At 61.5% G+C, this 27,734-nt stretch overlaps 2 protein-coding genes across 24 annotated transcripts; one reads left to right on the forward strand and one right to left on the reverse strand.

Annotated features, from left to right (window-relative positions):
• Nucleotides 1–11,633, reverse strand: G6PD (glucose-6-phosphate dehydrogenase). Of its 3 annotated transcripts, none has more exons than XM_021080744.2 (13): nucleotides 11,440–11,633; nucleotides 10,484–10,611; nucleotides 4,270–4,307; nucleotides 4,089–4,197; nucleotides 3,466–3,683; nucleotides 2,287–2,445; nucleotides 2,076–2,201; nucleotides 1,687–1,780; nucleotides 1,273–1,459; nucleotides 946–1,181; nucleotides 773–849; nucleotides 594–686; nucleotides 1–496 (listed from the first exon to the last, which is right to left on the reverse strand). In XM_021080744.2, the coding sequence occupies exons 1-13, from the start codon at nucleotides 11,549–11,551 to the stop codon at nucleotides 406–408; spliced, it is 1,668 nt and encodes a 555-aa protein (XP_020936403.1). In that variant the 5' UTR covers nucleotides 11,552–11,633; the 3' UTR covers nucleotides 1–405. The 3 variants fall into 3 exon arrangements, with proteins under 3 accessions (XP_020936403.1, XP_003360563.5, XP_084863685.1); XM_003360515.6 differs by lacking the exon at nucleotides 11,440–11,633 and adding an exon at nucleotides 11,164–11,221; XM_085007559.1 differs by lacking the exons at nucleotides 3,466–3,683; nucleotides 4,089–4,197; nucleotides 4,270–4,307; nucleotides 10,484–10,611; nucleotides 11,440–11,633 and adding an exon at nucleotides 5,102–5,824 and having other exon boundaries at nucleotides 2,287–2,752.
• Nucleotides 7,364–27,297, forward strand: IKBKG (inhibitor of nuclear factor kappa B kinase regulatory subunit gamma). 21 transcript variants are annotated; one of them, XR_014834494.1, is made up of 11 exons: nucleotides 7,364–7,464; nucleotides 15,717–15,918; nucleotides 18,369–18,580; nucleotides 19,331–19,449; nucleotides 21,350–21,502; nucleotides 22,623–22,719; nucleotides 23,609–23,752; nucleotides 23,971–24,113; nucleotides 24,226–24,287; nucleotides 24,476–25,597; nucleotides 26,786–27,297. XR_014834494.1 is itself a non-coding variant. In XM_005674040.4 (10 exons), exons 2-10 carry the CDS (start codon nucleotides 15,732–15,734, stop codon nucleotides 24,616–24,618), a joined length of 1,260 nt encoding a protein of 419 aa, XP_005674097.1. In that variant the 5' UTR covers nucleotides 7,364–7,464; nucleotides 15,717–15,731; the 3' UTR covers nucleotides 24,619–27,297. The 21 variants fall into 21 exon arrangements, 14 of the variants coding, with proteins under 14 accessions (XP_005674097.1, XP_084862194.1, XP_005674092.1 ...); XR_309303.4 differs by lacking the exon at nucleotides 7,364–7,464 and adding an exon at nucleotides 11,700–11,884 and having other exon boundaries at nucleotides 24,476–25,027; XR_014834495.1 differs by lacking the exon at nucleotides 7,364–7,464 and adding an exon at nucleotides 12,016–12,142.
• Nucleotides 27,298–27,734: the final 437 nt, after the last annotated feature.

The raw sequence follows: 27,734 nt of genomic DNA on the forward strand, positions 1-27,734 counted from the left end.
TCTCTTTGTGGATTTAATGGCAGGGACGGAGGTGGGCCCCCCCGCCACCACTTCTGCTTCTGAGGGGCGCGGATGGGCCGAGGAGTGCAGATGCGGGGAGCCGCGGGAATGTGGAGTGGCACCGCGGCTGGTTCGCACATGCCTGTCCCCATCCCCCGAGTTCCGGGGGCTCCCCCAGCTCCAGTCCGCCCCCAGGAGCCGGGGTGGAAAAGGCGGGCACGGCCACGGCCACGGCCACGGCCGCGGTGTCTGGAGTCTCCCTGGCTGAGGAATGTACTGGGCCCAGGGCGGGCGGGGCGGCCCGAGCGGGCGGGAATGTGAGGCTGAAGTCTATGGTCCCCTCGGGGCGGGGCTGGGCGGGGACAGCACCGGGGGGGGGGGGGGTGGGGGGGTGGGGGCGCAGGCTCAGAGCTTGTGGGGGTTCACCCACTTGTAGGTGCCCTCGTACTGGAACCCCACTCTCTTCATCAGCTCGTCCGCCTCCGGGGGCCCGCGGCTGGGACAGGGACAGTTGGGGGGGGCAGATGAGAGGGAGCCCCTGCGCCCGCCGCCGCCCCCAGCCCACCCCCAGCCCGCGCCCCCACCCCCCGCACCTGCCGTAAACATAGGGAATGGGCTGGAGTTTCTCGCGTTCGATCTTGTGCAGCAGCGGCGTGAAGATGCGCCAGGCCTCCCGGAGCTCGTCGCTGAGGGGACACGGTGTGGCTTTGGGGGCTGTGGGGACCGGGGACACGGGGCGGGGGGTGGGGGCGGGGGGCGGGCTGCGGCTCACCTGCGCACGAAGTGCATCTGGCTCCCGCAGAAGACGTCCAGGATGAGGCGCTCGTAGGCGTCGGGGAGCTTCACGTTCTGCAAGCGGGGGTGGGGGGGTGGGGGTGGTCACGGGGGTGTCGCCGGTGGCGCTGAGGGCGCCGCGCCGCCCCCGCCGGCCCCCGCGGCGCGCACCTTGTATCTGTTGCCGTAGGTCAGGTCCAGCTCGGACTCCTCGGGGCTGAAGAACATGCCGGGCTTCTTGGTCATCATCTTGGTGTACACGGCCTCGTCGGGCTGCACGCGGATCACCAGCTCGTTGCGCTTGCACTGCTGCTGGAAGATGTCCCCGGCCACGTCGCGGAACTGCAGGCGCACCTCGGCCTTGCGCTCGTTCAGGGCTTTGCCGCAGCGCAGGATGAAGGGCACCCCTGGGGGACAAGGCCGGCCCGGGCCGGGAGGGAGCGTGAGCGGGCTGCCGCAGCGCCGTCCCCTCCGGCCTCCCGGGCGGGCCGGCCCTACCGTCCCATCGCTCGTTCTCCACGTAGAGGACAACAGCCGCGAAGGTGGCGGTGGTGGACCCGCAGGGCACCGTGGGGTCGTCCAGGTACCCTCTGGTGGCCTCGCCCTCTCCGTTGGGGTTCCCCACGTACTGGCCCAGGACCACGTTGCTCGCCTGCACCTCTGAGATGCACTTCAACACCTTGACCTGCAAGAGGGGGGGCCCGCGGGTCACGAGGAAGCCACGCGACGGCAAGCATGGCCTTCCTGGCGGAGTGAGCGGCCGGTGCAGTCGGGCCTCGGCAGCGGCCGGCTCTGCTAACCCCGCTGGAGGCGGGCGCTCGAGGGCCCTCGAGCCCGCCTCGACTTCTCCTGAGGGAGAAGCTGAGGCCGAGAGAGGCAATGGGGCTGGAAGGTGCGCCTCCCCCCACCCACCTTCTCATCACGGACGTCGTCCGAGTCGGTGGAGGCGGGCTTCTCCATGGCCACCAGACACAGCATCTGCAGGAGGTGATTCTGCATCACGTCCCTGGTGGCACAAGCAGGGGGAACTTGGGTCAGGGCCCCCGAGCTCGGGAGGAGCGGGGAGCGTGCCTTCGTCCCCTCCTGGGTGGCCAGGTCCCAGAAGCTCAGGGCTGCCCAGTGCCTGCCGGGTCCCCTCGGGGGAAGGAAGATGACAGGGACTCCTGCCCTTCAGGCCCCCTCCGACTGCTCAGACCCTCCTGCCGCCCAACGTGCACCTCAGGGTGGGCGGAGGAGCCCAGAACAGGGAGGGGTGAGCCCAGGCCTGTGTCGCCCTCCCGGAAGGGGAGAGGGGCTCTCACCGGATGATCCCGAATTCATCGAAGTAGCCCCCACGGCCCTCGGTGCCAAAGGGCTCCTTGAAGGTGAGGATGACGCAGGCGATGTTGTCGCGGTTCCAGATGGGCCCGAAGATCCTGTTGGCAAACCTACCGGAGAGGCAGGAGGAGGCTGGTGCGGACGCGGGGGCGGCGGGGGGCGGCGGGGCCCCGGCCTCCCCTGGCCCGGCCGCACCTCAGCACCATGAGGTTCTGGACCATCTCCTTGCCCAGGTAGTGGTCGATGCGGTAGATCTGGTCCTCGCGGAACAGGGAGGAGATGTGGTTGGACAGCTGGTCGGAGCTCTGCAGGTCCCTCCCGAAGGGCTTCTCCACGATGACGCGGTTCCAGCCTCTGTGGGCGCCAGAGCTGGGTCACCCCTGCACCCTCTCTGGGGAGCAGGCCGCGGAGCCTCCTCGCCCCCGAACCCCCGCTCCCCAGACGCCGGCCTTTCTTTCCGGGCCCTCAGAAGCCTTGGCTGGCGACCGCGAGGAGCGACCCAGACTCGTGCGGCTCCCCTCCTGCCCACGCTGCGTCCCCACTGCGTAGGGAGCGGCCTGGGAGCTAGTGGGGGATCAGGCGTAGGGGCGTCAGGGCTTTTTTTTTTTTGGTCTTTTTGTCTTTTCTAGGGCCCATCCCGCGGTATATGGAGGTTCCCAGGCTAGGGGTCCAATCGGAGCTGTAGCCACCAGCCTGCGCCAGAAGCACAGCAATCCGGGATCCAAGCCGCATCTGCGACCTACACCCCAGCTCACGGCCACGCCGGGTCCTTAACCCCCTCAGCGAGGACAGGGATCGAACCCATCACCTCATGGTTGCTAATCAGATTCGTTAACCACTGCGCCACGACGGGAACTCCCCTGTGCGGGTTTTAACACGGGAAAGGATCCTTTATTCCTGATGGAGCGTGGATGTGGCTAAGCGGCACCCTGCACTCAGCCCCGGGACAGTGCTGGGGGAGCCGCGGCTCCGGAAACGGGAAACGGCTGCGCCTCAGGCAGCGGGGCTCTCATGGGGCAACATCGCCCCCTCGCGGCGGCGGCGGCGGGGCGACCTTGGGCCGCGTGCATAGCCTGAGAGCGGGCAGCTGGCGGCAAGCGGTTCGTGGAGCGACACTGCCACCTTGTGGTCCCAGCGGGGACTGCGGCCAGGAGCAGCAGGATTTCTAAGGAGGTGGACGCAGGTGCTCCGGCTGGTGAGGACGCGGGGCAGTATTTTTGGCAAAGGCTGTCGGAAGTGACCTCCACGACCCGTCTTTGGAGAGCCCAGTCATGGCAAGAATAGGCGGGCCTCCGCCCTTCAGACGCCCCCGGAGCAGCGGGGCCCGGGGCAGGGAGCAGCCAGGAGGCGGGGAGGGAGGAAGCCCAGCCTTACGCGCGGCTCATGCAGGTCTCGCGGATGTTCTTGGTGACGGCCTCGTAGACGGTGGGGGGCAAGGCCAGGTAGAAGAGGCGGTTGGCCTGGGACCCCTGGTGGAGGGCGTTCATGTGGCTGTTGAGGCGTGCGTAGGAGGCCGCATCGTCGTACTGGCCAGCCACGTAGGAGTTGCGGGCAAAGAACTCCTCCAGCCTGGGCTTCTCCTCGGGGGTGGCCTGGGAAACAGGGACGCGAGGCTGGTGCTGCGGGCCCTCCGGCTCCGAGCGTACAGGCAGGGTGGGCTCGCCCCCAAGCCAGCCTGGGAGGCGCTCTCCCACCTCAGCTGCGGGTGCCCAGAGGCACGGCTCAGACCCCAGGAACCTTTGACCCGGGAGAAAGCCGCTGGCCACAGTACGGGCTGTCGACCTTTCCGGGGTGGGGGGTGTGTGGGGCTCCGGGCCGCGGGCGGACAGGGCTCCCAGGCGGGCAGGCGGTGTCCCTGGCCCTGCAGGCCTCCTGTCACCAGGCACCAGGCGTACGAGGAGGTGGGGAAGGGCGTGGGGGGCTTCGGGGAGGGGTGCTGGGTTGGGAGGAGGCAGGGGGCTGGGGGGGCTCCCGCGGACACCCTAGAGGCCACTGACTTTGAAGAACGGCTCGCTCTGCCTGCGGATGTCAGCCACGGAGAGGCGCGAGCGGGCGTAGCCCACGATGTATGTGTCTTCGGGCAAAAGGCCATCTCGGAACAGCCACCTGCGGGCAGAGCGTGGCTGTGGCGAGGGCAGGAGGGTACGGAGGCTGCGGGGCAGCGGGGGACAGGCTTACCACAGGGTGGGGTAGATCTTCTTCTTGGCCAAGTCGCCCTGTGGCAGAGAAAACAGGCGGCGTTAGGAGCCGAGGACACGCCCTACAGCGCCTCCCGGGAGTCCTGGGCACCCTTCTGCTCCTGTGCGCACCCCTTGACCCTGACCGTGAGCTGAGAGTGCCGCGCGGCACCGGAGGCCCCTTGAGGCAGAGACCCTGCGCTGGCCAGGAGGGAGGCACCCACAGACCCCCCCATCTCCAGGCACAGGGCGAGCAGGCCGAACGGAAGCCAAAACAAGGGGGCTGCTTCCACCGACCGGGCTCGCGGGCAACGCCCCCCCCCCCCCCCGATTCAGCAGAATGAAAGGGCAACAGAGGTAGCACACATCCAAGCTCCTGAGATGTGGCCTTAAATGCTTAGGTTGCCCAAAAAGAAGGGCTTGAAGCTGCTGAGCTCAGCATTTAAGTGAAGAAGTTATTAGAAAGACAGCAGAATTTACAAACCAAACAAGTGCCAAGGTGGGAAACAATGGAAAATAACAATTGATAAAATGGAAAACCCCCCAAATGATCATCGAAGCCAAAAGGTGGTGTTGGAAATAGACTAATGAAAACGGACAAACCCTTGGCGTTCCCATCATGGCTCAGTGGTTAAGGAACTCGACTAGGATCCACGAGGTTGTAGGTTCGACCCCTGGCCTCACTCAGTGGGTTAAGAATCCGGCGTTGCCCTGAGCTGTGGTGTAGGTGGCAGAGGTGGCTTGGCTCCTGCCTTGCTGTGGCTCTGGTGTGGGCTGGCGGCTACAGCTCCGATTCGACCCCTAGCCTGGGAACTTCCATATGCTGTGGGTGCGACTCTAAATAAAAAGACAAAAAAAAGAAAAGAAAAAAGAAAATCACCTTCAAGCCAAGCTACCGACAAAGTATTACAATTAGTGAGATTTCAGCGTGGTTGTGGGATTTAAAAAAATCAATAGATGGGAGCAGACAAAGGTTTCTTAGGACACAGAAAGCAATACCCCAAAAAACTGCTAAACTAAGGCTTCCTCAAAGTTAGAAACTCCTGTTCGCTGTAAGACACTATTAAGAAGAACAGACGAGCCACAGATGGGAACGTACAAATTACTCCTACAACAAAATAATAAAATGGGTAAAAGGGAGTTCGCGGGTGGCTCAGCACGTTAAAGATCCAGCACTGTTACTGCTGTGGCTCAGGTCACTGCTGTGTTCCCTGGCCTGGGAACTTCCGCATGCTGTGGGCATGGCCAAACCAAACAAACCAAACAAACACCAAAAACGGGTAAAGCACTTGACCAGACACTTCACAGGAAGAGAAATCGATGGCTAATAAACACACGAGAATGTGTTCAAGACAATCAGTTGTTAGAAAAACACAGATCCATGGAGTTCCCACTGTGGCGCAACGGGATCGGCGGTGTCTCTGGAGCGCTGGGATGCAGGTTCAAGCCTTGGTTAAGGATCTGGTGTTGCTGCGGCTTTGATCCCTTGCCCAGGAACCCCATCTGCCGAGGGCTGGCCAAGAACGCGCAAAAAAAAAAAAAGAAAAAAAAAAGAAAAAGAAAAAGAAAAACCCAATCAAATCATGATGAGGTCCCGCTTCATCCCTACTAGCGTGGCTGCCACCTGCAAGACTGACACCACCATGTGTTGGAGGCGACGCGGGGCAGATGCTTGTACACGCATGTTCACGGCAGCCTTAATTCCCAACAGCCGCAAGTCGGGAACAAGCCAAACGCGCCACTCAATCAACACGGGGTGGACACAGCGGGACGTGGATACAGTGGGACACCAACTCCGCGGGACACAAACTCAGCAACAGCAAAGGCATGAGCTGGGGCCCACCCAGCACACGTGACTCTCAAAACTCCTACGCTGAGCCAAAAGCCCAGACACAAGACGGAATGCTCTGCCATCATTTAAGTGAAACTTTAGAATAGCCAAAGCCGGAGTCCTCCTGTGGCGCAGTGGGTTAAGGACCCGGTGTTGTCACTGGAGCAGCTCAGGTCGCGGCTGCAGCGGGGGTTCAATCCCTGGCCTGGGAACTTCCACAGGCTGCCAGCATGGCCAAGAGAAAAAAAATAGGCAAAAGTCAGCTACTGTGACGGAACTTCCATCCATGGGTGTCTGGCCCAGGAGGTGGACTGGCCGTCCGAGAATTTTCTGGGGGGATGGGAGCAGCCTCTGTGGTGATGGAAATGGGTACCCGATGGGACACGGAGGATGTGCGTCTTTCAGTGGGTACAAATTTCGCCTAAAAACTCCACCGAAAAGAACACTAACGGAGCAGAGGGCGGGCCTGGGGATGGGGGCGGCCGTCTGCGCCACTGCTGACTTGTGCTTGCGCGAGATTTTCCAAAATAAAACCAAGGGTGTGACCACACGGCAACTGGGAGCAGCGACATGGCACTCCCACAGCGGTGACAGGAGACTCGCTGGAATGTCACCAAGTCCCTGCTCTCAGAGCCAGTTCGTCCAGCGTGACAGGCTTTCACTTGGTCACCCGACAGAGGGGCCCTTGGCTCTTTCGTGAGGCCGCCCTGTAATCAGGAAGGCCCTGAACGCCCCAAGCAAAGTGACCTCTTAGGAGCTGCCAGCCTCGGATGAGTCCGTGTCTGGGAGCGACTGCCCCACGGAAGCCGGAACCGACACTTGAAACTTCGCCTTCCTCCTGTGCCTCGTTTTGTCCCCAGGGTCCTGGGGAGAGCCGCTCTCTGCAGAGGGACAAGTCCAAGCCTCTCTCTGCCATCTCTGGTCCCTGCTGGGACCGCAGAGTGGGTGCTTCCCCAACCAGGGTTCCCCGTGTGGCTGCCCTGGCTCCGGGACAGCAGCCTCAGGGTCCCAGCTCTGACCCCAGCCTGGCCTCAAGCTCCCCTTCCAGGCCCCACTCTGGGCCTCCTCTTGGCGACAATCAGTGCTGACTGAGCCTGGGAAGCGGCAGCGCCACAGCCCGCACCCACCTCCCACCTCCCTGGCCTTCTGGGCACCGGGAATGTTTGCTTCGATCAAATTCCAGCGGGCTGCGACCAACTGGGACCGGTCTCCTGCCTGCTGAGTCACGGTGTGCCCCACACCCCGCGCTGTCTGGTCTCGCCGTGCCCTTTGGGATTAAGCAGCGACAGAACCTGCTTGCTTCAGTCAGCTCAGCCCCCAAACCAGCGGCCCGCTGGGCTCCAGGTCACCCATGGGAACGGCGAGGTAGGACCCAGGACAGCGGGGACAGGGGGCCCACCTGGGCCAGACTCCTCTGTGCGAAGGAAGCCGTGTGGGGAGGGGCACACCGCGTGCGGGGGCGGCTGAGGGCCAAGGGCTCCTGGCGGGGAGGCGGTGGGAGGCCTTTCATCTCCCCCAACCCCCCTTCTGCCTGCGGACCAGAGCAGGGGAGGAACCGCCTGGGGACACTCAGTGACTTTGCAGGAGAAGCAAGACCTGATTAAGACTTCCGGCTGCCAGGAACAGGAAAGGGCCCGGCTGGGGCATAGGGACCTGGGGCACCACCTGCCTGTCACCGCCCAGATCTGACCTCAGTCTCCAGGTCTCTAAAGTCTCAGTCCCTGAGTGTTTCCGGGCCGAGGGTGCGGCAGTGAACTCTGGAGGCCCGGCAGGGGTGGGCCATCCTTGTCCCCCTGTGGTCACTCGGGTCAAGGACCCACCCAGCCCCTGAGGCGAGAGAACCTGGGGCTGGCGAGCCAGGCTGGGCCGCAAAAGCAACAAAACGGCCCTCCCTCCTACACCCGGGGCCCATGAATCACCGGCCTTTGGGGGTGCGCCAGCGTCACCATGACACAGCAAGAACCTTATCGGCCCAGTGGCGGGGGCGGGGGGGGGGGGGGGGAGCTCAGAAACACCCTGAGGACAGGGAGGGTCCAGGGACCTTGTGGGCTGGGTGGGGATCTGATGCTGAGGGGTGAGGGGCGAGGGACCCTCCGGCAGCCAGGCAGCCAATCTTGCCCGAGGGCTCCCAGGCCCTTCTCCTGCCCTCCCCCCCTCCTCCGCCATCTCCGGTGGGGGGGGGGAGTGGCCCCAGCCTGGCCGAGGTCCTATCAGATGGGGGCAGACGCATCTGCCAGACCCAACGGTACTCTGTTCTCGCAGAAACGGAATCCTTTCATTCCAGAGCTCTCTGGACTGGGACAGTGAGTTAGCTCCTCTCCCTTCCTGCTGACGTGAGAGTCCCGAGAAGGGAAGAGAGAGTGGCCTAAAGCCATTGGGTAACTCCTGAGCAGCACTGGGCCGCCCCCAGGAAGGAAGTGGGGCGTGCGGGCAACGGGTGGGCAGGCAGGCGAGGGCGAAGCGGCAGAGGACAGCCCGGGGCTCCAGGTCTGCTCTTCCCTCCGGGTGCCAGGCTCCTGTGGCCCTGGCTCTGCGGACACCAAGGCCTGCTGGTGTCTTCTGTCACATGCGCTCACCCTGGGCCCCCGCCAGGCTGGGGAGCAGGGGCTCCAGCACGCGCCGTGCCAGACGGCTGAACGAACAGAGACCTCACTGGTTTCCTGGAGCAGCAGGTTCCGGATGGGAGGCCGAGCTCAGACCCTGCTGCTCCGTGCAACCAGCAAGTTCTCTGTGCGGCTGCTGCCACCCCCTGGGGAGGAGGGAGGGAGGGACACCTTAGAGGGTGGCGGGGGGCGGGAGCTGTTCCAGGTGCTGCCCGAGCCAGCCCCGAGCCGGGGCGCCCCCAAGCCTGGGCGCCCCTGCCGAGCAGGAGGAGGGAGAAACAAACAAGGAGGCTCCTCCCCCAGGACCCCCGGCGCCCCCACTCCACCTGCAGAGCCGCCCCGGAGCAGAGGAGAGCAAAGGGGAACCCAGCCGATTGCAAAGACACGAAGTTGCCTAACCCAGAGCCAGGCCACAAGAGAAGGCCACCAGGGGTCAGAGGGTCGGCTCCGCAGGGCCCTGGGCACTTGTTTCAAAAGCCCTCAGTCGATAAGTGGAGACAACGAGGGAAAAGACACTTGGCCCAGGTCACACCTGGCTGCTCTCGGCGAGGCGCAGCGCCTGGGGCCACGGGCCACTTCCGGAGGCCTGCGACAGGCTGGGGTGGGGATGGAGGAAGGAGGAAAAACCATCCGGGTTCTTGGATGAAGGGCCGAATGGTCAGAGTTCCAAGTGTTAAGGTTTGAGGCTCCTCTAAGCGGACCGGGCTGGGGCCAGGGTGCAGGATAAGCCTGTCCCCCTGTGTGTTCCTCCTGCGCACCCCCCAGTCGCCGGGTGACAAAGGTTCAAGGGATAGTGCTTAAGGTAGCCTTCGCCTTCTGGCTCTCCTTTTCCAAGTCCTGCCCAGAATCACAAAGTCGGCAGGGAGCAGGCGGTGAGTTCCCCAGAGCTGAGAGGACAGCAGCGTGGAAGGCACAGAGGGACAGTGGCCTGCCCTGTCAAGAGCTAAGGAGTTCCGGTAGGACTCTCGCTCAAGGTCTATACAGTAAGTTACCCGCAAAGCAGTGGATGCCACGGGTAGCAGATTCTTGGTCACATCCAAGGTTAAGAGGGAAAAGAGGACACAGATCACTTGCACAGGAAACCCCAGCAGGCCGCCTGCGTCTTGCCCCATGGGAGAGCTTGGGTCGCACGGCACGGCACGCAGAGGGAGTTTAGGCTGCGGGTCATGGCTCTCTGAGGAGCCACCCCCTTCTGTGTCTACTCTTTGGCCTTTCTGATCAGAGCAAAATGGCAGGTCCACTGGCTAGACAATGGGGCTGGTCGTAGCTCCTGAGCAGGCCCTAGAAGCTGGGGCAAAGAGATGCTGCTCAAAGCAAAGTTGAGTGTTTGTCCTCACGGAACCTGACGTGGCAGACACAAGGTGGAGATCAGACCTCAGATCCTACCTCTGGAACTAAACTGACTTCACGCCGTTTACCAAGTCAGACGCGAGTTTGGAAAACACACTCCCAGAATGAACAGCTTCCCCTGTTTGCCTCTCACTTTTCCCCACGGAGGAGGAAGTCCAAGCACACAGCCCCTGCGGACCTCCGGGCTCCAGGGCATGAGGCTGCAGCCAATGGCTGCACACAGACTTCAGCAAGGCCTTGCAATACGCCTACACCAGGGGGTGCTGGGGTGATAGTGGCGCAAGAGCAGGAGGGAGAGCCCAGCCAAGCAGAGCTGGAGAGGCCCTATAACAAGCAGGTGGGCGAGCCCAGGCACGGAGAGGGAAGGGACCTAAGCCATGTCCTGCTCTAAGTCTGCTGCATTTAAGATGTGGGGCCTGGGGGAGACTCACCGATGCTCCCATGATGATAAAGATATGTGTATCCGACTGATGGAAAGCATCGCCCTGGTACAGCTCTTCCCGCAGGATCCCGCACACTTGGGTCCGGCTCAGAGCCACCTGCTCTGCCATGGTACTCTCTGGAGGAAAAAAAACTTATTGATGAGGCAGGAGAACCGGAAAGCACTGAGAAGCTGGCTGGCCCCTTTCTGGAGGAGTCCTTTGGGCTCTCGTCCAGCTGATGCCTGATTACTGAAACCACTTGGTGGGAATGGCTGCGAGCAGGATGGTTGGGGGATGAGAAACTGCTGGCTCTGGTCATACTCTCCAGACAGCCTTCTTTCAGCGTGTACATTACAACATTACTCTAAGCATTAGTGGACTCCAACGAGGGCCTCAGCTCTGGGGGAGTAACACCAAGCTGGAACATCGGACCACCTGCTAAGGCCATCTCACCAAGGATTCAGGCGGAAGCTCCTCAATGAGCTGGAGCAAGTTAGATCAAGCAGCTGACAGTGTAGATCTAGTCCTCCTCCACCACCGCTGGGAGACCCCGGCCAATCCCCGCCCCTCTCGGGGTCCCCTCAGGGGCCCAATGGGGGTATGCAGGGGACGGTTAGATCAGTTAACACCCTCTCGATTTTGCCCCCTTCCCAAGCGTGGCAAATCAAAGCGTTCGCCCACTCAGTTACCTGTGCTTCACCGCTGCTGCCCTTCGCGCTCGCAGCCCCGGAGTTCCCGGCAGTTTCCTGGGGCTGCGCCCCGCCTGCCCATTTAACTGGCGGGGGCGGGCACCTGGTCTGAGCTGACCAGCCTCAGGCGAGGCGCGCGGGCGGGGCCTCCGTGTGCCCCTCCCCCGAGAGGCGGGGCGAGGCAGGTGCGCGCGCATCTCGGGCCGGTGGGACCCCCCCCCCCCCCCCGCTCCCGCGCGAGGCCTGCCGGCCTGACCCGCTCCGCCCCTTGAGCACCTGCGCCGGCCGCCGGGCTGCGGGCCCCCTGCTGTCCTCGCCGCCGCTGCGCCGTGTCCCCGATGCTTCGCGAGTCCGTGTGCAGCTCCCCACAGCTCGCCCGCGTTCCCATCCCTGGCCTGGCCCCGCCCCTACAGTCTGGCTTTCTCGTCAGCCCGGGGTTGTCCTGCGCCCTCAAGAAGGGCTCCACTTCCGCCGGCAGCGTGGTCACGCCCCTCGACCCCACTTGTAGGCGGGGCCCTCTTTAGCCTCGCCCCCTCACTGGACGGGTCGTCGACTCCGATCAAACTGGCCCTATCACATGATAGCCTCGTCGTGGCTCCTCCCCTAGTGGGGGCGGGGCAGCCGACCTGCCGCTCGCTGGATGCCGCCGCCGGAGAGACAAGGGGAAATGCGGGTCGCGACGCATATTATTGAAGAGTGTCCTACGGGCCAGCCGAGCCTGGTACGCTCGGGCTTCCGTCTGGGGACAAGTCTCCCTCGCGCCTCTCGCGGGCCTGCTGGGGGCGGGGTGGGGGCGGAGTGTGAGTGTTTTACTTCCGGATCCCACAGCTACGACACCGGAAGCAGGAAATGGGAATTTGGCAGCCCGAGAAGGGAAGGGCGACCGCGGAACCCGAACTTTCTCCGAGCGCCGGGGTCCGAGGAGCGCTCGGGACCCGCCGCTCCCGCCCTTCTCACGTCGGACCGACTCTGCTGACAGGTGTGGTCCTCTTCTCCGAAGATAGGGTACTATTGGTGGGCGTTCCGCCACCTCCGAGACCCCCCCTGGACGACCAGGCTTTCCCCTCCTATTGGGCCCCGGCCCGGTTCTGCCGCCCGCTTCTAGATCACCCGCCGAGGCTGGCCAATTCAGGACCCAGGTTACTCTGGCGACGAGCGGGGCAGTTTTCGCCTCTCCTTCCTCTGCCGCGGCGGAGTCTGACCACACCCCTAGTTCGTGGATGACTATTCTACTTCGGAGACATTTTCTGTTCATCGAACTTGACTACATTTGAAGTTGTTAAGTTCTTTAAAAAAGCCTCAAGGGTAATTTGACAGCTAAGCATCTTTCCTCATGCGCTTCATTTTGCTCACTTTGCACAACGGTTAATGTCTGCCGGACCTCATATCAGTTCTGTGACTTGAGGATGAATGGGCCATAAGGAGGCCACTATACCTGGAATAGAGTGAGCGAGGGGGGAATAGTTAGAGAGGAAGCAATGGGGGACCAGATAGTGCACGGCCTACTATCTTGTTGTACGGGTTGTGGCTTTTTGGCGGAGGGCCATGAGGAACTATGGTAGGGATCTGGATAGAGGAGAGACGTGGTAGGAATTACCTTTTGGTCTGATTGTTCTGGCGCGGTGGGTAGAACAGACTGTACGTAGGGGGCAAGGGTTGGAGCAAGGTGATCTGCTAGGAGGTTATTGCAGTTATCCAGGTGAGAGATGATGGGGCTCGGATCGTTTTATTGTGAAAAATACCAAAGATGTGCAAAAGTAGAAAGGATAGTATAAACCCAAGGTACCCACCTCCCAGCGTCAACAGTTATCAACCTGTTGCTACCTTTGCTTAATTTATACCCCTCATAATCTCTTATTTTCAAAAATAGCTTTATTGACATATAATTCACATACCACACAATTCACCCATTGAAAGTGAACAATTCACTGCTTTTCAGTATATTCACACACCTGCACAACCATCACCATTCATTCTCGAACATTTTCATCAACCCATCACCTTATCTACTTCAGTTCTAAGCATCTATTAGTCTTTCCATCTCTCTATGTTTGCCTATTCTGGATAGTTCACATAAATGGACTCATAATATGTGGTTTCTTGTGAGCTGTTTCTCTGTGTTGCTCAGTGTTTTTTTTTTTTTTTTTTTTTTGTCTTTTTGCCATTTCTTGGACCGCTCCCGGGCATATGGAGGTTCCCAGGCTAGGGGTCCAATCAGAGCTGTAGCCGCCGGCCTACACCAGAGCCACAGCAATGTGGGATCTGAGCCGTGTCTGCAACCTACACCACAGCTCAGGGCAACGCCGGATCGTTAACCCACTGAGCAAGGGCAGGGATCGAACCCGCAACCTCATGGTTCCTAGTCGGATTCGTTAACCACTGCGCCACTCCTGCTCAATATTATTAACATGGTAGGGTAGGAATGTACTAGATTGTGTTTATTCATCAGTCGATGGACATGTGGGTCATTTCCACCCTTTGGCCGCTAAGAGCAGTCTCACGTGGACCTGTGTTTTCATTTTTCTCAGGTACATACCGAGCAGGTCCCCCATTACCTTGAACCAAATTCCAGGCACCTTATAATTTCGCTGTAAATGTTTCAGGATGCATCTCTAAGAATGGACTTTGAAAGAAACAACCACAGTACCAAGTATCACACCTAAAATAAGTTAACATTAATTGCTTAGTGTCCTCAAATAGATTCTAAGATACCTTTTGACGGGATTTCCCAATGGATTAGACGTGAGCCCTGAGGGCCAGAGAGGACTCAAGAAGGACTCCCAGGTTGTGTCCTGCTGACCGGAGGGTGGACGTGCTGTCACCTAATAATAAGGGAGGCTGTGGGTGGAGCCGGCTTCTGGGGACTGTGAGCAGTGCAGTTCTGGAGAGGTGAGTTTTGAGAGGAGGATTAGATGTCCAGCCTGAGATGCTGAGTTTGATGCATGGGGGTTAAAGCTGGGAGTCTGGATGGAATTAGCGCTGGAGTAGCTGTAGTTAGAGAAAAGATGAGATCCCAGAAAGGAGCCCCGGAGCATCACAGCATGAAAAGTGTGGCGAGGATGGTCCACGGAAAGAGCCAGAGCAGGAGCAGCCAGTGAAGTGGTGGCTGTTCTGGACTCAGGGCTCAGCGGTTGGTCAGATAGTGCTGGTGGGTCAGGGGGTTATTCAGAGAAGTATCAGTGTAACAGCGAAACGTCCCAGCTTGTTTGGTGTTAAACGTCTCTAGCTGCAGCTCAGGCTCTCTCCTGGAAGCTTCTTTTGGGATCGGCTTCCTCCTCCATGTAGTCGGTTTTCTTGGGCAGGATTTAAAAGGGCTCCGGGCGGGTGCTGTCCCGCAGAGCGCCCCCCTGCCCCCGCCTCTAGTTCACAGGACGATGCACACAGCTCAGCCTGACTCTCGGCCCTGCCACCTTAGGCTGCAAGCCCAGCTCCCGCTTTCGGGTGCTCAGCTCCAGGGAATGCCCACCAGGTTCTGAGTGGTCTCTGTGAAGCCCTTCTCACTAGGTACATTGATTTCCTAGGCTGCCGTGAGAGAGTCCAAGGCAGATGGCTTAAGACAACAGCATTTGTCCTCTCTCCGTTCTGGAAACCAGGAGCCTGAAGTCAGGGCGTGGCAGGGCCCTGTTCCCTCTGGGGGCGCCAGGGGAGGGTCCTTCCTGCCTCTTCCAGCCTGTGGTGGCTCCAGGCATCTCTGGGCTGGGGCCGCATCACTCCAGTCTCTGCATCTTCACGTGGCTTCTTCTGTGTCTGTCTCTCCTTTTGTGTCTCTTAGAAGGACACTCATCATTGGATTTAGGGCTCCCCTGATCCAGGAGGACCTCATTTCAGATCCTTCACTTGTATTACATCCTTTTCCTTCTTTCCTTTTCCCTTTCCCTTTTTTTTTTTTTTTTTTTTTTTTTTTTTTTTGCTTTTTAGGGCTACACTTGAGGTATATGGAAGTTCCCAGGCTAGGGGTCTCATTGGAGCTGCAGCTGCCAGCCCACATGAGTGAGAGCCACAGTGACACGGGATCTGAGCTGCGTCTGTGACCTATACCACAGCTCACGGCAATACTGATCCTTAACCCGCTGTGTGAGGCCAGGGATCGAACCTGCATCCTTATGGATACTAGTTGGGTTCTTAACCAGCTGAGCCACAATGGGAACTCCAACAAATCCCCTTTCCCAATCAGTCCCGGTTCCGGGGCCCAGGGAGTGGACCCATCTTACTGCTTGGAGGTGTGGGGAGGGTGGGCATTCCAGCACAGCGACCCCTGCCTCCCAACCTCATCTCCGTCGATTCTCCTCTGTGGTGAAATCGGCAGCTTCAGCGTCCAGCCGGGAGCTAGCCTGAGGCGCCGTTTACGGCCGGTGCTGAACCGTGACCTTTGCGAGCCCCACATGAGGGGAATGTGAGCCACTCGTAGACCAAAGAGCCCTTTTTAGCGCCTTTTCCACTTGGCAAAGTGCTTGTCCTTCTGCCGAGCGTGGCCCTGGCACTCCCTGTCCTGCAGGGTAGGAGAGTTCTGCCTGGGTCTCCTCACGCGATGCCTCTGCTGGCATCTCTTTCAGACGCTGACTTGTTGGATGAGCAGGACCCCCTGGAAGAGTCAGCCGTGTGAGATGGTGCAGCCTAGCGGCGGCCCGGCAGGGGACCAGGACGTGCTGGGTGAAGAGTCCTCTCTGGGGAAGCCAACCATGCTCCACCTGCCTTCGGAGCAGGGTGCTCCTGAGACCTTCCAGCGCTGCCTGGAGGAGAATCAAGAGCTCCGAGGTGAGGGCGGCAGCGGGCCTGTGCCCCGAGATCCCGGGCCGGCGCCTCCCACCTGCCGCACCTCTGCCTTCCTGGGACTGGGGCGGCGTGCACCCGGGCGGGTTAGTGATTTGGTCCCAGCCGCCGCCCCCGCCCTGGTCCAGGTGGGGTTTCCGGGAAGTGGACGCCGAGATCCAGGGAGGCACGCAGGAGGTTTATTCAGAGTCCTCTGGGACCAGCCCTGCAGATGGGGAGGGGAGGGCAGGGCAGCGAAGAAGCAGGGGTGGGTGCAGGGAGAGGCCCACCCTGCAAGGGGCTTGAGCTGGAATATGGCCCTTCTGCGTTGTCCCGGTTGGGCCGACGCCGCCAGGCCCTGGTGTCTCCGTACTCATGTACTGACCAGTCAGTCAGAACCAGCCTTACTGGGAGGGGCGCGGGTCTCCTGGGAAGGGGGCGGGATCTGCTCCAGGAAGGGGGTGTGGTCTGCGCTGGGAACGGGCGTGGCCTCCCTGGGAAGGGCCGGGGGGCGGCTTTGGGAAGGAGGGGCCAGGCGGCGCCGGGGACCTGACGGAGGGCTGTGCTCCAGCAGCACTTGCCGGGGGCGGGGGGTCGAGGGCTTTTCGGCACCCCCCACCCCCCCGCCTCCGTCCCAGCCCCACTCACCCAGCCTCCGCGTCCTCCCCTGTATCGGGGTCACCTTCTCGGGTCCCAGGGGCCATGGCTCCGTGCCCCTCAGGTGTGACCCGTTCTTGGCCCCCTCGCGTGGGACAGCGCCCCCTCCTCCTCGGGTTTGTGCCCTGGGCCTCCGCTGCTGGCAAGCTGCCCCTTTGGTGCAGTAGCCTGGGGCATCCGGGGGGGGCACCCCTAGCCTCTCATTCAGTGACACTCTTGTGGGTGGGAGGTTTCTTTTGGGGGTGATGGGAATGCACTGGAACTAGAGGGAGGGGCGGGTGCACAACTATATGAATACATTAAAGCCACTGAATGACTGTGTATTTTTTTTGTCTTTTTTTAGGGCCTCATTGGGGGCATATGGAGGTTCCCAGGCTAGGGGTCAAATTGGAGCTGCAGCTGCCAGCCTACGTCACAGCCACAGCAATGCGGGATCTGAGCCTCATCTGTGACCTACACCACAGCTCATGGGCAACGCCGGATCCTTAACCCACTGACCAATGCCAGGGATCAAACCTGCGTCCTCATGGATGCTAGTCAGATTCTTTTCCGCTGAGCCACAACGGAAACTCCTGATTGTGTATTTTAAAATAGTTAAAATGGTGAATTTGCTGTTACGTGAATTTTACCTCAATTAAAAACAAAAGTTGTGGGTTTTCTTGTGGTGCAGCAGGTTAAGGATCCAGTGTTGCCACTGCAGTGGCTCAGGTCGCTGCTGTGGTGCAGGTTTGCTTCCTGGCCCAGGGACTTCACATGCCGTGAGTGCGGCCCAAAAAAAGATCTTTAAAAAAACCCCCAAAACAGAGGTTTTGTGGGAGCTGAGGTGAACCTCGGACGGAGGCTTGGCAGGTGGCCGTTGGGGGGGACCATCTGCCTTCGGCAAGAGGCCTTGTCCAAGGCTTGTTGGTCAGCTGCACAGGAGGAGTCATGTGGGGACCGTGGAGTCCAGAAGGTGGCTTTGGAGTGGGGCTCAGAATTTGCCGTAGGAGTTCCCTGGTGGCTCGGTGGGTTAAGGATCTGGTGTTGTCACTGCTGTGGCTCTGGTCGCTGCTGTGGCACGGGTTCAACCCCTGGCCTGGGAACTTCCACATGCTGCAAGTGCAGCCAAGAAAAGGAGGGGAGAGAAAATAACTTGCTGAAGTTCTAGTGAAAGAATGTTCCAGTAGCAGGCACCAGTTAGCTGGTCACGTGTTTTGACCAGAGGGTGACATGAAGCCACTGCCTGCCCCGTGTCATCTGGCTCTGTGCTTGCTAGAACCTCTGCGTGCCGCTGATGAGTTTTGTCGCTCACGATGGCCTTCTGCCGCCTGGGGTGTCCGCTGGGTGTGTGGGGAGAGGACGACCGACTGGTCCCCGAGTTGGTCTTGTGTGCCGGCTCTTGGCTGCTTGTTTGTGTGACCTTCCTTGTCCCGTGAGATGGGTGTCATCGTCCCCGTTGGGACATGTCGATGAGGATGGTGGGGCTTCGGTGACCGGCCGGCTGGCTCCAAGGCTTCCGGCCCCCAGTCTGCGGCAGCAGGGCCACAGGGACGTTTGCCCTGTGTGGCCGGCCCCCTGATCCTGGAGGCAGTGACCGGGTGCCCTAGGGTAGGCCTGCCTCCCACCCGAGCAGAACATAGACGAGTTCCAGCGTCACTTACAAAAAAGGTGGCATCGGACCCAGAGCTCTCAGTGCACCTGATGTGTTTAATGTTTGATTGGAAAAGCATGGGCACGTGATGGGCACCACTGCTTTTGAAAGTGCGCTGCCTGGGAGAGGCCGGCGCCCTCACCTCCCTCTGCGTCTCCTCTGCCGCCAGATGCCATCCGGCAGAGCAACCAGATGCTGCGGGAGCGCTGTGAGGAGCTGCAGCGTTTCCAGGGCAGCCAGCGGGAGGAGAAGGAGTTTCTCATGCAGAAGTTCTGCGAGGCCAGGCGCCTGGTCGAGAGGCTGAGCCTCGAGAAGCTGGAGCTGCGCAGGCAGAGGGAGCAGGCCCTGCAGGAGGTGGAGCTCCTGAAGACCTGCCAGCAGGTAGCGGGGCGCCGGCCGCCTGCCCTCTCCCCCGGGGGTCCCCAGGAGCACCCTCGGGCGGCCGCACAGAGTCGAGAGAAGCCGTTATCCTCGGGGCTCTGACCAGGGCGGGCGGGGGTGGTGGCAGTGGGCGCCTTAGCCAGCAGGGCCTGCGGACGGGCGTCAGGGCGATCGGCAGGCCGTTGGCTGGCTCAGTGGGGGTTCAGGGTTTGGAAGCCGTTGGCCTGTCCAGGGCAGTGGAAACCTTGAGACCGACCCGATCATCCTCAGGTGCACGCAGATGGGCGTGAAAAGGAGGGGGATGAGTGGCGGGCGGGGTGGGTGGCGCTGCGTGTAGGGGTGGGGGCCTGAGGCTTGACCCTGGGCCTGAGCAGCCTGAGGTCTCGGGCCCAGGGTTTGCACAGCCTTGGGAGGGCGTCTGGGCGGTGGGGAGTTGGAGAACTCTTGAGTTTTGGGGCAGGTGCAGGACTTGTGGGAACAGCGTCACTCCCTCTTACCTGCTAGTGGCCTGGGGCCCGGGGAGCGCGCAGGTTTCTGTCACATGTTTGAGTCTCAGCAAGGTGGGGAGACTCCTGCTGGGCTCAGCCCGCATGGGCAGCTCTGTGCTCCTCTGGCCCCATCCTCAGTGGCCTTGCTGGGGGAGAAGCTTCGAGAGATGAGAGGGAGATGAGTCGGGGTGCCGGGGGCAGGAGAGGAGCCCCGGGGGTGGCCGGTCTCAGTGCTGACGTGGCGTGGCTTCTTCTCGTGCAGCAGATGGCAGAGGACAAGGCCTCAGTGAAAGCCCAGGTGACGTCCTTGCTGGGGGAGCTGCAGGAGAGCCAGAGTCGCTTGGAGGCCGCCACCAAGGAGCGGCAGGCTCTGGAGAGCAGGTGAGCGTGGAGGGAGAGCCCTGCCCGAGGCCGCTGACTTTTTGCCAGAGTTTTGGATGATTCCCGAGGGGCCGTTTGCGGGGTGGGGGGGACGAGTCCACGTGATCACAGTGCCCTCCCGGCCCAGGACCCCCGAGGACGGAAGGCCCAGGGCGGGGGCGGAGCACCCCCTGCCTCTGGCCCCCTCCTCCTTTCCTCCCTTCTCTGGCGGCGACTTGGGCCTCCCTGGAGGCCTGGGGCGCCACTGGAGACTCAGCGCCCTGAGTTTGATGGAGGGCTGGTCATGGCCCAGCACACGCCAAGCCTCCTGACTCCTGGAGGAAAGCAGGTGCTCCCCATAGGCCACCGTGTTGTGCCCACGGTCTAGGCATGGGGACCTCCCTCATCTGGAGGGCGAGTGTCCTGGCAGCGTAGGGGACTCACACCAGCCCTGCTGGCCCCTCTCTTCTGCAGAGGCTGCTTCCTGTAGCTGTGCTCACCGGGTCAAAGGGCACGGGCGTCTCTGTGGTTCTCACGCTGCCCGGTGGCTGCCGTCCAGGGAGACGGGTCCAGGCGGCAGGGCTGGCCGCAGCTCTCCCGGTGCGCTGGGCGCTGCGCCCGGAGGCCCGAGGCGTTTCCCAGCGCGGCGTTTAGACGCCCCGCCATCCTCAGAGCGAGCGGGGAGCCTCCCTCTAGAAAGCAGGCGGCGAGGGCGTGTGTGTGGCAGGGCCGAGCCCGCTGGCCTGGTCGCCTTCCCGGTTCCCCGCCGGGCTCGTCTCTACCCCCACTTCTCTAAGAGGCACGTGTGTCATTTCTAGGACACTGCCACGTGTTTCTTGCCTTTTTTCTGTGCACATAAAAGAGACTGCTGGAGGCGTGACGCTGTCTGCAGTTTTGTGGCTGACTCTGCTCAGTTAATGACCCCGCAGTTGCAGGCTCTGGGCATCTTCCTCTCTTGTCCCCCCACGTGGCTGAGATGGAAATGCTGGCTGGCAGCTCAGGGCAGGGAGCCTGCTTGCGTCTCCCATCGCTCGGTGTGGCCATTTAAACAGATCCAGACTTCGTACATGTGGCGGCCCTTTGAGCGCCAGGCCTGTCACATCAGAACGGCTGTCCTCCTTGTTCTCGGGCCCCTGGCAGACAGCACTTCCGTCTGGCGATGACAATGCCGGCAGCTAAGTTTTGTCGGGTCACAGATGGACATCTGAGTTGGATATAGCTGGCCAGGTGTGGAGATGAGACCAGAGGAGAGGGCCAGGAGCCGCCCCCCACTCAGAACAGCCACTGTCGCCCCCGGGACACAGGATGACGTGGCTGCAGCCTGGAGCTGGGGATGGAGGGAGCTGTGAGCAGACATGAGTGTGGAGATGCGAGGCGGGGCCGTGGGGTGACGGGCCCCCATCAGAGGGTCAGGCCCCTTGGGGGACCCGGGTGAGGAGAGCCGAGCTGTCACAGCTTGAGTGTGGATGGATCCAGGATCTTCTCCCGGGCAGGCAGGTGGGAGGATCTCGCAGATGTAGACGTTTGGGACTCCAGATGGGCCAGCCAGCCACCTCCTTGCCACTGTTAGAGCGGTGGTGGCGGGCGGGGTGGGGGAGCCGTGGAGCCACTGACCCCACTTTCCACCCCCCACCCCCGCCTCACCTCACTTCTCACCTGCGCCCGCCCCACCTTCTAGAAAGGCTGTCTTTGCTGGCTGGCTCTACTTCCTTTCCTCCACTGAGATTGCTCTGGCCATGGCCCCCAGCACCCACCTCTCGGAACCCCACGGGCAGGTCCCTGGGGCTTCTTTCCCCTGGGACCCCCTCCTTCACCCCTGGCCCCAGTGCCTTCTGCTGCAGTCTTTCTTGGTGCTGCAGGGTTCCTCGAGCACTTTTGCTCCTGCTGGGGCCCTCCGGTGACCTCCCCTTCCTGCCACCAGGGTTCGCGCCACTAGCGAGCAGGTCCGGCAGCTGGAGAACGAGCGGGAGGCCCTGCAGCAGCAGCACAGCGTGCAGGTGGACCAGCTGCGCCTGCAGAGCCAGAGCATGGAGGCCGCCCTGCGCATGGAGCGCCAGGCCGCCTCGGAGGAGAAGTGAGTGCCGGCTGCGGCGGCCTTTGCCTGCCCGCGTTCAGATCTACCCTCTGGCCCACGTGTTCAAAGCCTCGGGGCCGGGGTCCTGTGTGCCACTTGCATGCCCTTTGAGTCTTCTTTAGTCTAGACCGTCCTTATGCTTTTCCCGATTTTTAATGGAGTTGACTTTTAAAATATATTTTTTATGTTTTTTTTTTTGGTCATGTCTATGGCATGCGGAAGTTCCCGGGCTAGGGATCGAACCCAAGCCACAGCAGTGACCTGAGCTGTGACAGTGCCAGTGCCAGATTGTCTTAACCCACTAGGCCATCATGGACGTCTAAAGCTGACTTTTTTTTTTTTTTTTTTTTTGTCTTTTTGCCATTTCTTGGACCGCTTCCGCAGCATATGGAGGTTCCCAGGCTAGGGGTCGAATCGGAGCTGTAGCTGCCGGCCTGCACCACAGCCACAGCAACGCGGGATCCGAGCTGCATCTCGACCCACACCACAGCTCACGGCAGTGCCGGATCCTTTAACCCATTGAACAAGGCCAGGGATCGAACCCGCAGCCTCGTGGTTCCTAGTTGGATTCGTTAACCACTGAGCCACGACAGGAACTCCAGGAACTCCTATTTTTAATTTTTATTAAAAAATGTTTCTGGTGGCTCAGTGGGTTAAGGATCCAGTGTTATCACTGCTGTGGCTCAGGTTGCTGCTGTGGTGCAGGTTTGATCCCTGGCCCAGGAACTTCCACATGCCACAGGTATGGCCAAAAAAAAAAAAAAAAAAAAGTTTCTTTTGGCCGTGTCGTGGCAAGGGGCAGTTCCCAGGCCAGGGATTGATGCCAGTGCCGCATCCTTAACGCAGTAGGGCCACCAGGGAACTCCGAGGACAGCTGTATCTTATTATAAGTGTTTCTTCTGATGCTTTAAAAAATGCTACATTGAAGAAAAGTGATGTCAACGAGTTGGCAAAGCTTGCCTCGCGGCTGACTGACGGCCTCTGAGGCGCAGAGCCCTCCCTGGAAGGCACATTGTGTAGTGCGGAGACGGTGAGAAGGCAGAGGCTGCAGGTGGAAGCAGTGAAAGCCATGGCTGGGGCAGGACCGGGTGGTTCTCCAGCCAAAGCTCCTTTGCCTCAGGCGGAAGCTGGCCCAGCTGCAGGTGGCCTACCACCAGCTTTTCCAGGAGTATGACAACCACATCAAGAGCAGCGTGGTGAGCAGCGAGCGCAACCGAGTGAGTGTTTGGGGGCGGGTGTCCCCCAGGCTGCCTGGGGCTGACCTAGCCCTGCTGCTCTCCCTGCAGCCTGGGACCAGGGGAGCTCCCCCTTCGGGCAAATCCCAGGCCCCACCTTCCCAGACCCGGGAGCAGCCCAGGGGGTTGGTGACGCTGCTGTCCGTGGCGGGTCTCTCCCGCCGGCTGTCGGCGCCAGCTTGGCACCTGGCTTGGCTTTCTCTCAAAATGTCTCCGTATTACCGTTGGGGGGCGCTGGGAGCCCTTTTCTAGGTTGTCCTCATCTAACCTGCACGGGGTGCGGTTTCTAGTGATCACCTTTTAAGAAGGACGCCGTCCAGCGTGAACTTGTCTGGAAGAGACCTGTAAGGGTAGAGCCTGGTCACGTGAGAAAGAGTCAGTTACAAAACCGTGACCCTTTGGTCTGCAGAGGGAGGGAGGGCTGGATGGTCTGTGAGTGGTCTGTGTGTGCGTGTGTGCGTGGGGGGGGGTCGTGTGTGTGTGTGTGTGTGTGTGTGTGTGTGTGTGGGGGGGGGGTCATGGGTCATGTGAGGGACAGCAGACCTCTGACCAGGTGGCAGAGTGGAAGGACCCATGGGCCTCAGCTGAGCTGGCATGTGGTGGCGCATTAGTGCATGGGACCCGCTCAGGACAGACGGTGGCCCGTGCCCCTCGCCCCTCGCCCCTCGCCCCTCGAAGGGCCGGAGGAGGGCTGTCCGCCGGGAAGGGCGAGGCAGCGCTCCGGCCTCGCCTCCGCTTTCCGGGGCTGCGCGCACAGCGATGCCCCGGGCGCGGCCTGGCAGCCGGGCCGGTCTTGGTTCCTCTTGGTTCTTGCCTGGCGTGGCAGCCGGCCTGGGCCAGCTCGGGCTGCTAGCCCCTCGCCCGTCTCTAGGGATTGCAGCTGGAAGACCTCAAGCAGCAGCTGCAGCAGGCCGAGGAGGCCCTGGTGGCCAAACAGGAAGTGATCGACAAGCTGAAGGAGGAGGCCGAGCAGCACAAGATTGTGATGGAGACGGTTCCGGTGCTCAAAGCCCAGGTGAGCCTGGCCTGGGGGGCCTGCCTGGGGGCCTGGCCTGGGCGCGCTGTGACTTCGAGGCCCTCGCGGTGTTCCTGGACCCCTCCGGGCCCTCGGGGTGACCGGCTTCGCGCCACGGGCTCTGGGGGGGCAGGAGCGGGTTCTGCCGGTGCCCCGGCAGCCGCGTCTGGCAAGAGGCCGACGGCCGGCGGGCGCTGCCCCTGTCTTGGCTCTGCCAGGCCGACATCTACAAGGCGGACTTCCAGGCCGAGCGGCAGGCCCGGGAGCAGCTGGCTGAGAGGAAGGAGCTCCTGCAGGAGCAGCTGGAGCAGCTGCAGAGGGAGTACAGCCGGCTGAAGACCAGCTGCCAGGAATCGGCCAGGTGGGGGCGCTGGGGCCGGGCCTCCCCCTCCCCGCCGCCCTCCCGCCCCGTCGGCTTCCCCGCGGGGGAGACTGGCTCGTCCCTGCTGATCGGACGGTTTCTCTTCTCCAAGGATCGAAGACATGAGGAAGCGGCACGTCGAGGTCTCCCAGCCCACCTTGCCCCCCGCCCCAGGTGAGTGAGCCCGGGGGCCGGGGGGGGGCTCGGGGGGCAGCTGCACCCGCCACCCCTCCCCCTCAGGGCTGCTGATCCCGCTCATTGGATCCCAGGGTCCCATGGAGTCCCTGTCCTCTGCCCCCTGCAGTTTGCGCGTGGGGACGCCCGCGGAGCCCGCCCCCACGGTGCCCGCTCTTTCTCCGCAGCTCATCACTCCTTTCACCCGGCCCTGCCCAGCCAGAGGAGAAGCCCCCCCGAGGAGCCCCCCAACTTCTGTTGCCCCAAGTGCCAGTACCAGGCTCCCGACATGGACACCCTGCAGATCCATGTCATGGAGTGTATCGAGTAGGCCGCCCGCCGCCGGCCAGCCCAGGACGCTGCGCTCTCCTGCTCCGAGACTGAGGGTGGCCCCTTCTCTGGGCCCCGGAGCCAGCTGCGGGCCTCACGCCTCCGCCCCGCCTGCTGGTCGACCTCTTTCTGGGCGCACGGAGCCCAGCCAGGCCTGACGCTCTGCTCTTTCTGTTTGTTCTGTCTGCTTGAACCGCTTGTCTCTGGAGCTCGCTCATCCTCTGCCTGCACCAGCGAAGTCAGGAGTGAAGGCCGGGCTCTCGGAAGGAGCTGCTTCCCCGGCCCAGACGGGCGGGACCCCTCCTGCCAGCCGCCTGGCACAGGGCAGCGCCGCGGGCGTGGGCTGAGTGGTGGCCTGGTGGCGGCTGCGCCGAGTTGGATCGAACCTGTCCGCTGCCCATGGACACTGGGTTTGTTACCGATCATCGTTTTATGGTCATAAATGACTCTGCACTGCAAAGCCCTGGCCATCAATCGTGTGTACCTCTGAGTTGGCTTCTTAGAAGCAGCACCCCTGAGCTTCTGCAGAGGGGCTAGTCGTGCCGGGGTCCTTCCCCCAGGAGTGGTTTCGTGCCCCGTAGCCTTGCCCCACGTCAGGGGGGTCCAGCCCGTGGGCTTGTGCCATCTGCCAGACGTGCTCTTCTCTCGTAAGAGTGAGCATAGGAGTTCCCCTTGTGGCTCAGCAGGTTAAGAACCCGATGTAGTCCCTGTGAAAATTCGGGTTCGATCCCTGGCCTCGCTCAGTGGGTTAAGGATCCGGTGTTGCCATGGCTGTGGTGTGGGCTGGCGGCTGCGGCTCCGATTCGACCTCTAGCCTGGGAACCTCCATATGCCGCAGGTGTGGCCCTAGAAAGAAAAATAAAGAAAAGAGAGTTTGAAGCTTGAAGGAGTTCTCCAGTGGCCTCGCAGTTAAGGATATGGAGTCGTCACTGTCGTGACGCTGGTTTGATTCCTGGCTCAGGCACTTTCGTATGACGCGGGTGAGGCAAAAAGAAAGCTTGAGCATCTTTCCAGAGCTCGAAGGGTCCTTTTCAGTCGTTCTAGTATAAATGGCTTTTTTCCATCATTTTGCCCTGTTTGCTGCTGGACTGTTGGTCTTTTGTTCCTTGACTTCTACTAGAGGCTCTTGACTCGTTAGTGGGATGGAGTGAGAGGAATTGCAGTTATCTTTTCCCACCAACTTGGTGCTGGTGTGTTTGGACTCGAGCTGGTTCTCTTCGTGTAGTCACATTTCTCCACTGTTCCGTCACGGCTTTGGGTTTGCTCAGACGTTTTCCCAGCACTGCAGTGTGTGCCTTGTCCTCCCCAGAGCACTGCCACACAACCAGCGCAGGGGGGCGTGTTTCATCACCTTCCAAAAGTCTCTCATGCTGTTCTTGCACCAGCCCTGCATGGCCTGGCCTTGCCAGTGGCAGCCACTTGGTAATCTTTGGCAGACTGCCAACAGCGCAGGCCTCTTGCGTGTTGTTCTGCAAGATTCTGGCTCTTTCCGAGGCTGTCAAAGCCATGGGCGTTGGCCTTGCAGTTGTCAGGAAGGATGTCCCCCCCGCTGCTGCCGAGGGCTGGCCTGCTGGGGAGTGGAGGTCACGGGCCCAGCCCCGGCTTTTGTCCAGGGCCCCCTGCTCCCTAGGGTCGGGGTCTGGGTCTCCTGCTGGAAGCCGGCCCAGCCAGCGGCCTGTTCTGAAAGCAGAGCCTGGCCTGGGGACTTGCTTGTCAGCTGCAGGTGTGGGAGGAAGACCCAAGCGGGGTGGAAGGAGGGGGGGGCGCTGGGGGGCGAGCGATCCTCAGGACCTCTGCTCTGCAGCTGGATGCCACTGCCGGGGTGATGGGCGTGGAGCTGCTGGGCCGCCTGCACCCTGGGTGCTGGGACTGTGCTGCTGAGAGGGGCTCAAGGAGGAGGCAGGACGCGGGCCCCCCCCCCAACCCGCCGGGGCTCTGGCGGTGGCGCCCCCAGAGGCTGCCCAGCAGCGGCCGGGAGCCTCCCATCGCCCCCGCCTGGGCCCTGGGGGGCCACTGCTCTTTCGGACCTTCTATTCCCGGAGGCTGGGCGCCCTTGCTCGCTGCCACCTTCTCCGTGTCGGGCCGAGCGTCCGTTAGAGACCCAGGGTCTGAAAGCAGGCCGGTGGCCCGGAAATGAGTGATTCCACTGTCTCTCTGGCTTTCCTTAGGTTGGGCTTCCGGAACAAGTGGCCGGATTCTTGCCATGAGGGAAGCCGCTTGCCCACCTTATTAGCTGTGGCCCCTTGCTCGTCACCGTCCTGGGTGTGGGAGGGAGAGAGACGGCTGGACGCACAGCCCCGGTGTCGCTCCCCGCTGCTCCACAGCGAGCCAGCCAGTAAGAAAGGAACCCAGACGAAATGGGACGTCAACATAGCAACCAGTGAAGACTTCTGGTGCCTTCCTGGCAAGGGGCAGGGACAGGCCTGGGATGTCGCCCCTTCTGTGGGACGGAACAAGCACTTAGGGACAGTGGGTACCCACAGAGACTTCGGCATTTTAGAGGCTCACGGCTCTGTCATCTGTCGCCACCAAAGACCACGGTGAGATCAGAGGCTGCACTTCTGGACAACACGGGCCTCTGCAGCCAGCGCTGTGGACACCCTGTCGCCCGGGGCACACTCTGGCCGAATAGACAAAGTCCTGTATAAAGTCTGGCCCCAATAAAGACGTAAGAGCTGCATCCATGTGCGTGGGAGTGATTGTTTTCCTTGTGTGTTGAGGTATTTTCCAGATGCCTGGGCTTCGTATGCAGGACTTGGAGCCCTGGAGACCGTGGTGGCCCGTGTGGGTGCAGCTGGGAGGATGGCCGGCAGGTGGCGGGCGGCAGGCAGCGCGAGGCCCCACCCTGCCCCTCTGCACTGTGTTTGCTGGGGCTGCACAGGCTGGGCGGGGTCGGCAGCACAGACCTATGCCTCCCAGTCCTGGAGCCGGAGTCCAAGGTCAAGGTGTGTTCCAGCCTCTGTCCTGGGCTCGTAGGCGCCACCTTCTCTCTGCCTCTTCACATGTCTCTGCTCCGTGTGCACCTGCGTCTCCACACCCGCCTCGTCCTAAGGACTGCGGTCACGTGGCTGAGGGCCCGCCCTGGGCTCACCTCTGCCAAGGCCCGTCTCCCAGCAC

This window comes from Sus scrofa, chromosome X (genome assembly GCF_054392235.1).
Source record: "Sus scrofa isolate SSC_HxYL_T2T_F1_AM1 chromosome X, Sscrofa_HxYL_maternal_Yorkshire_Landrace_v2.0, whole genome shotgun sequence".
In the NCBI taxonomy this organism is placed as follows: Eukaryota; Metazoa; Chordata; class Mammalia; order Artiodactyla; family Suidae; genus Sus; species Sus scrofa.

What these genes read in the sequence shown, in the direction of transcription:
- G6PD (XM_021080744.2), bottom strand. Translation starts at nt 11,551, where the DNA reads ATGGGAACGCGGGCGAGCTGTGGGGAGCTGCACACGGACTCGCGAAGC. An exon ending in AAGATCTACCCCACCCTGTG is followed by an intron (nt 4,198 to 4,269) that starts GTAAGCCTGTCC and finishes CTCTGCCCGCAG; the next exon opens with GTGGCTGTTCCGAGATGGCC. An exon ending in GAGACCTGCATGAGCCGCGC is followed by an intron (nt 2,446 to 3,465) that starts GTAAGGCTGGGC and finishes TGGCGCCCACAG; the next exon opens with AGGCTGGAACCGCGTCATCG.
- IKBKG (XM_005674035.3), top strand. Translation starts at nt 11,804, where the DNA reads ATGCCGCCGCCGGAGAGACAAGGGGAAATGCGGGTCGCGACGCATATT. An exon ending in GGAGAATCAAGAGCTCCGAG is followed by an intron (nt 15,919 to 18,368) that starts GTGAGGGCGGCA and finishes CTCTGCCGCCAG; the next exon opens with ATGCCATCCGGCAGAGCAAC. An exon ending in AGCTGCCAGGAATCGGCCAG is followed by an intron (nt 24,114 to 24,225) that starts GTGGGGGCGCTG and finishes CTCTTCTCCAAG; the next exon opens with GATCGAAGACATGAGGAAGC.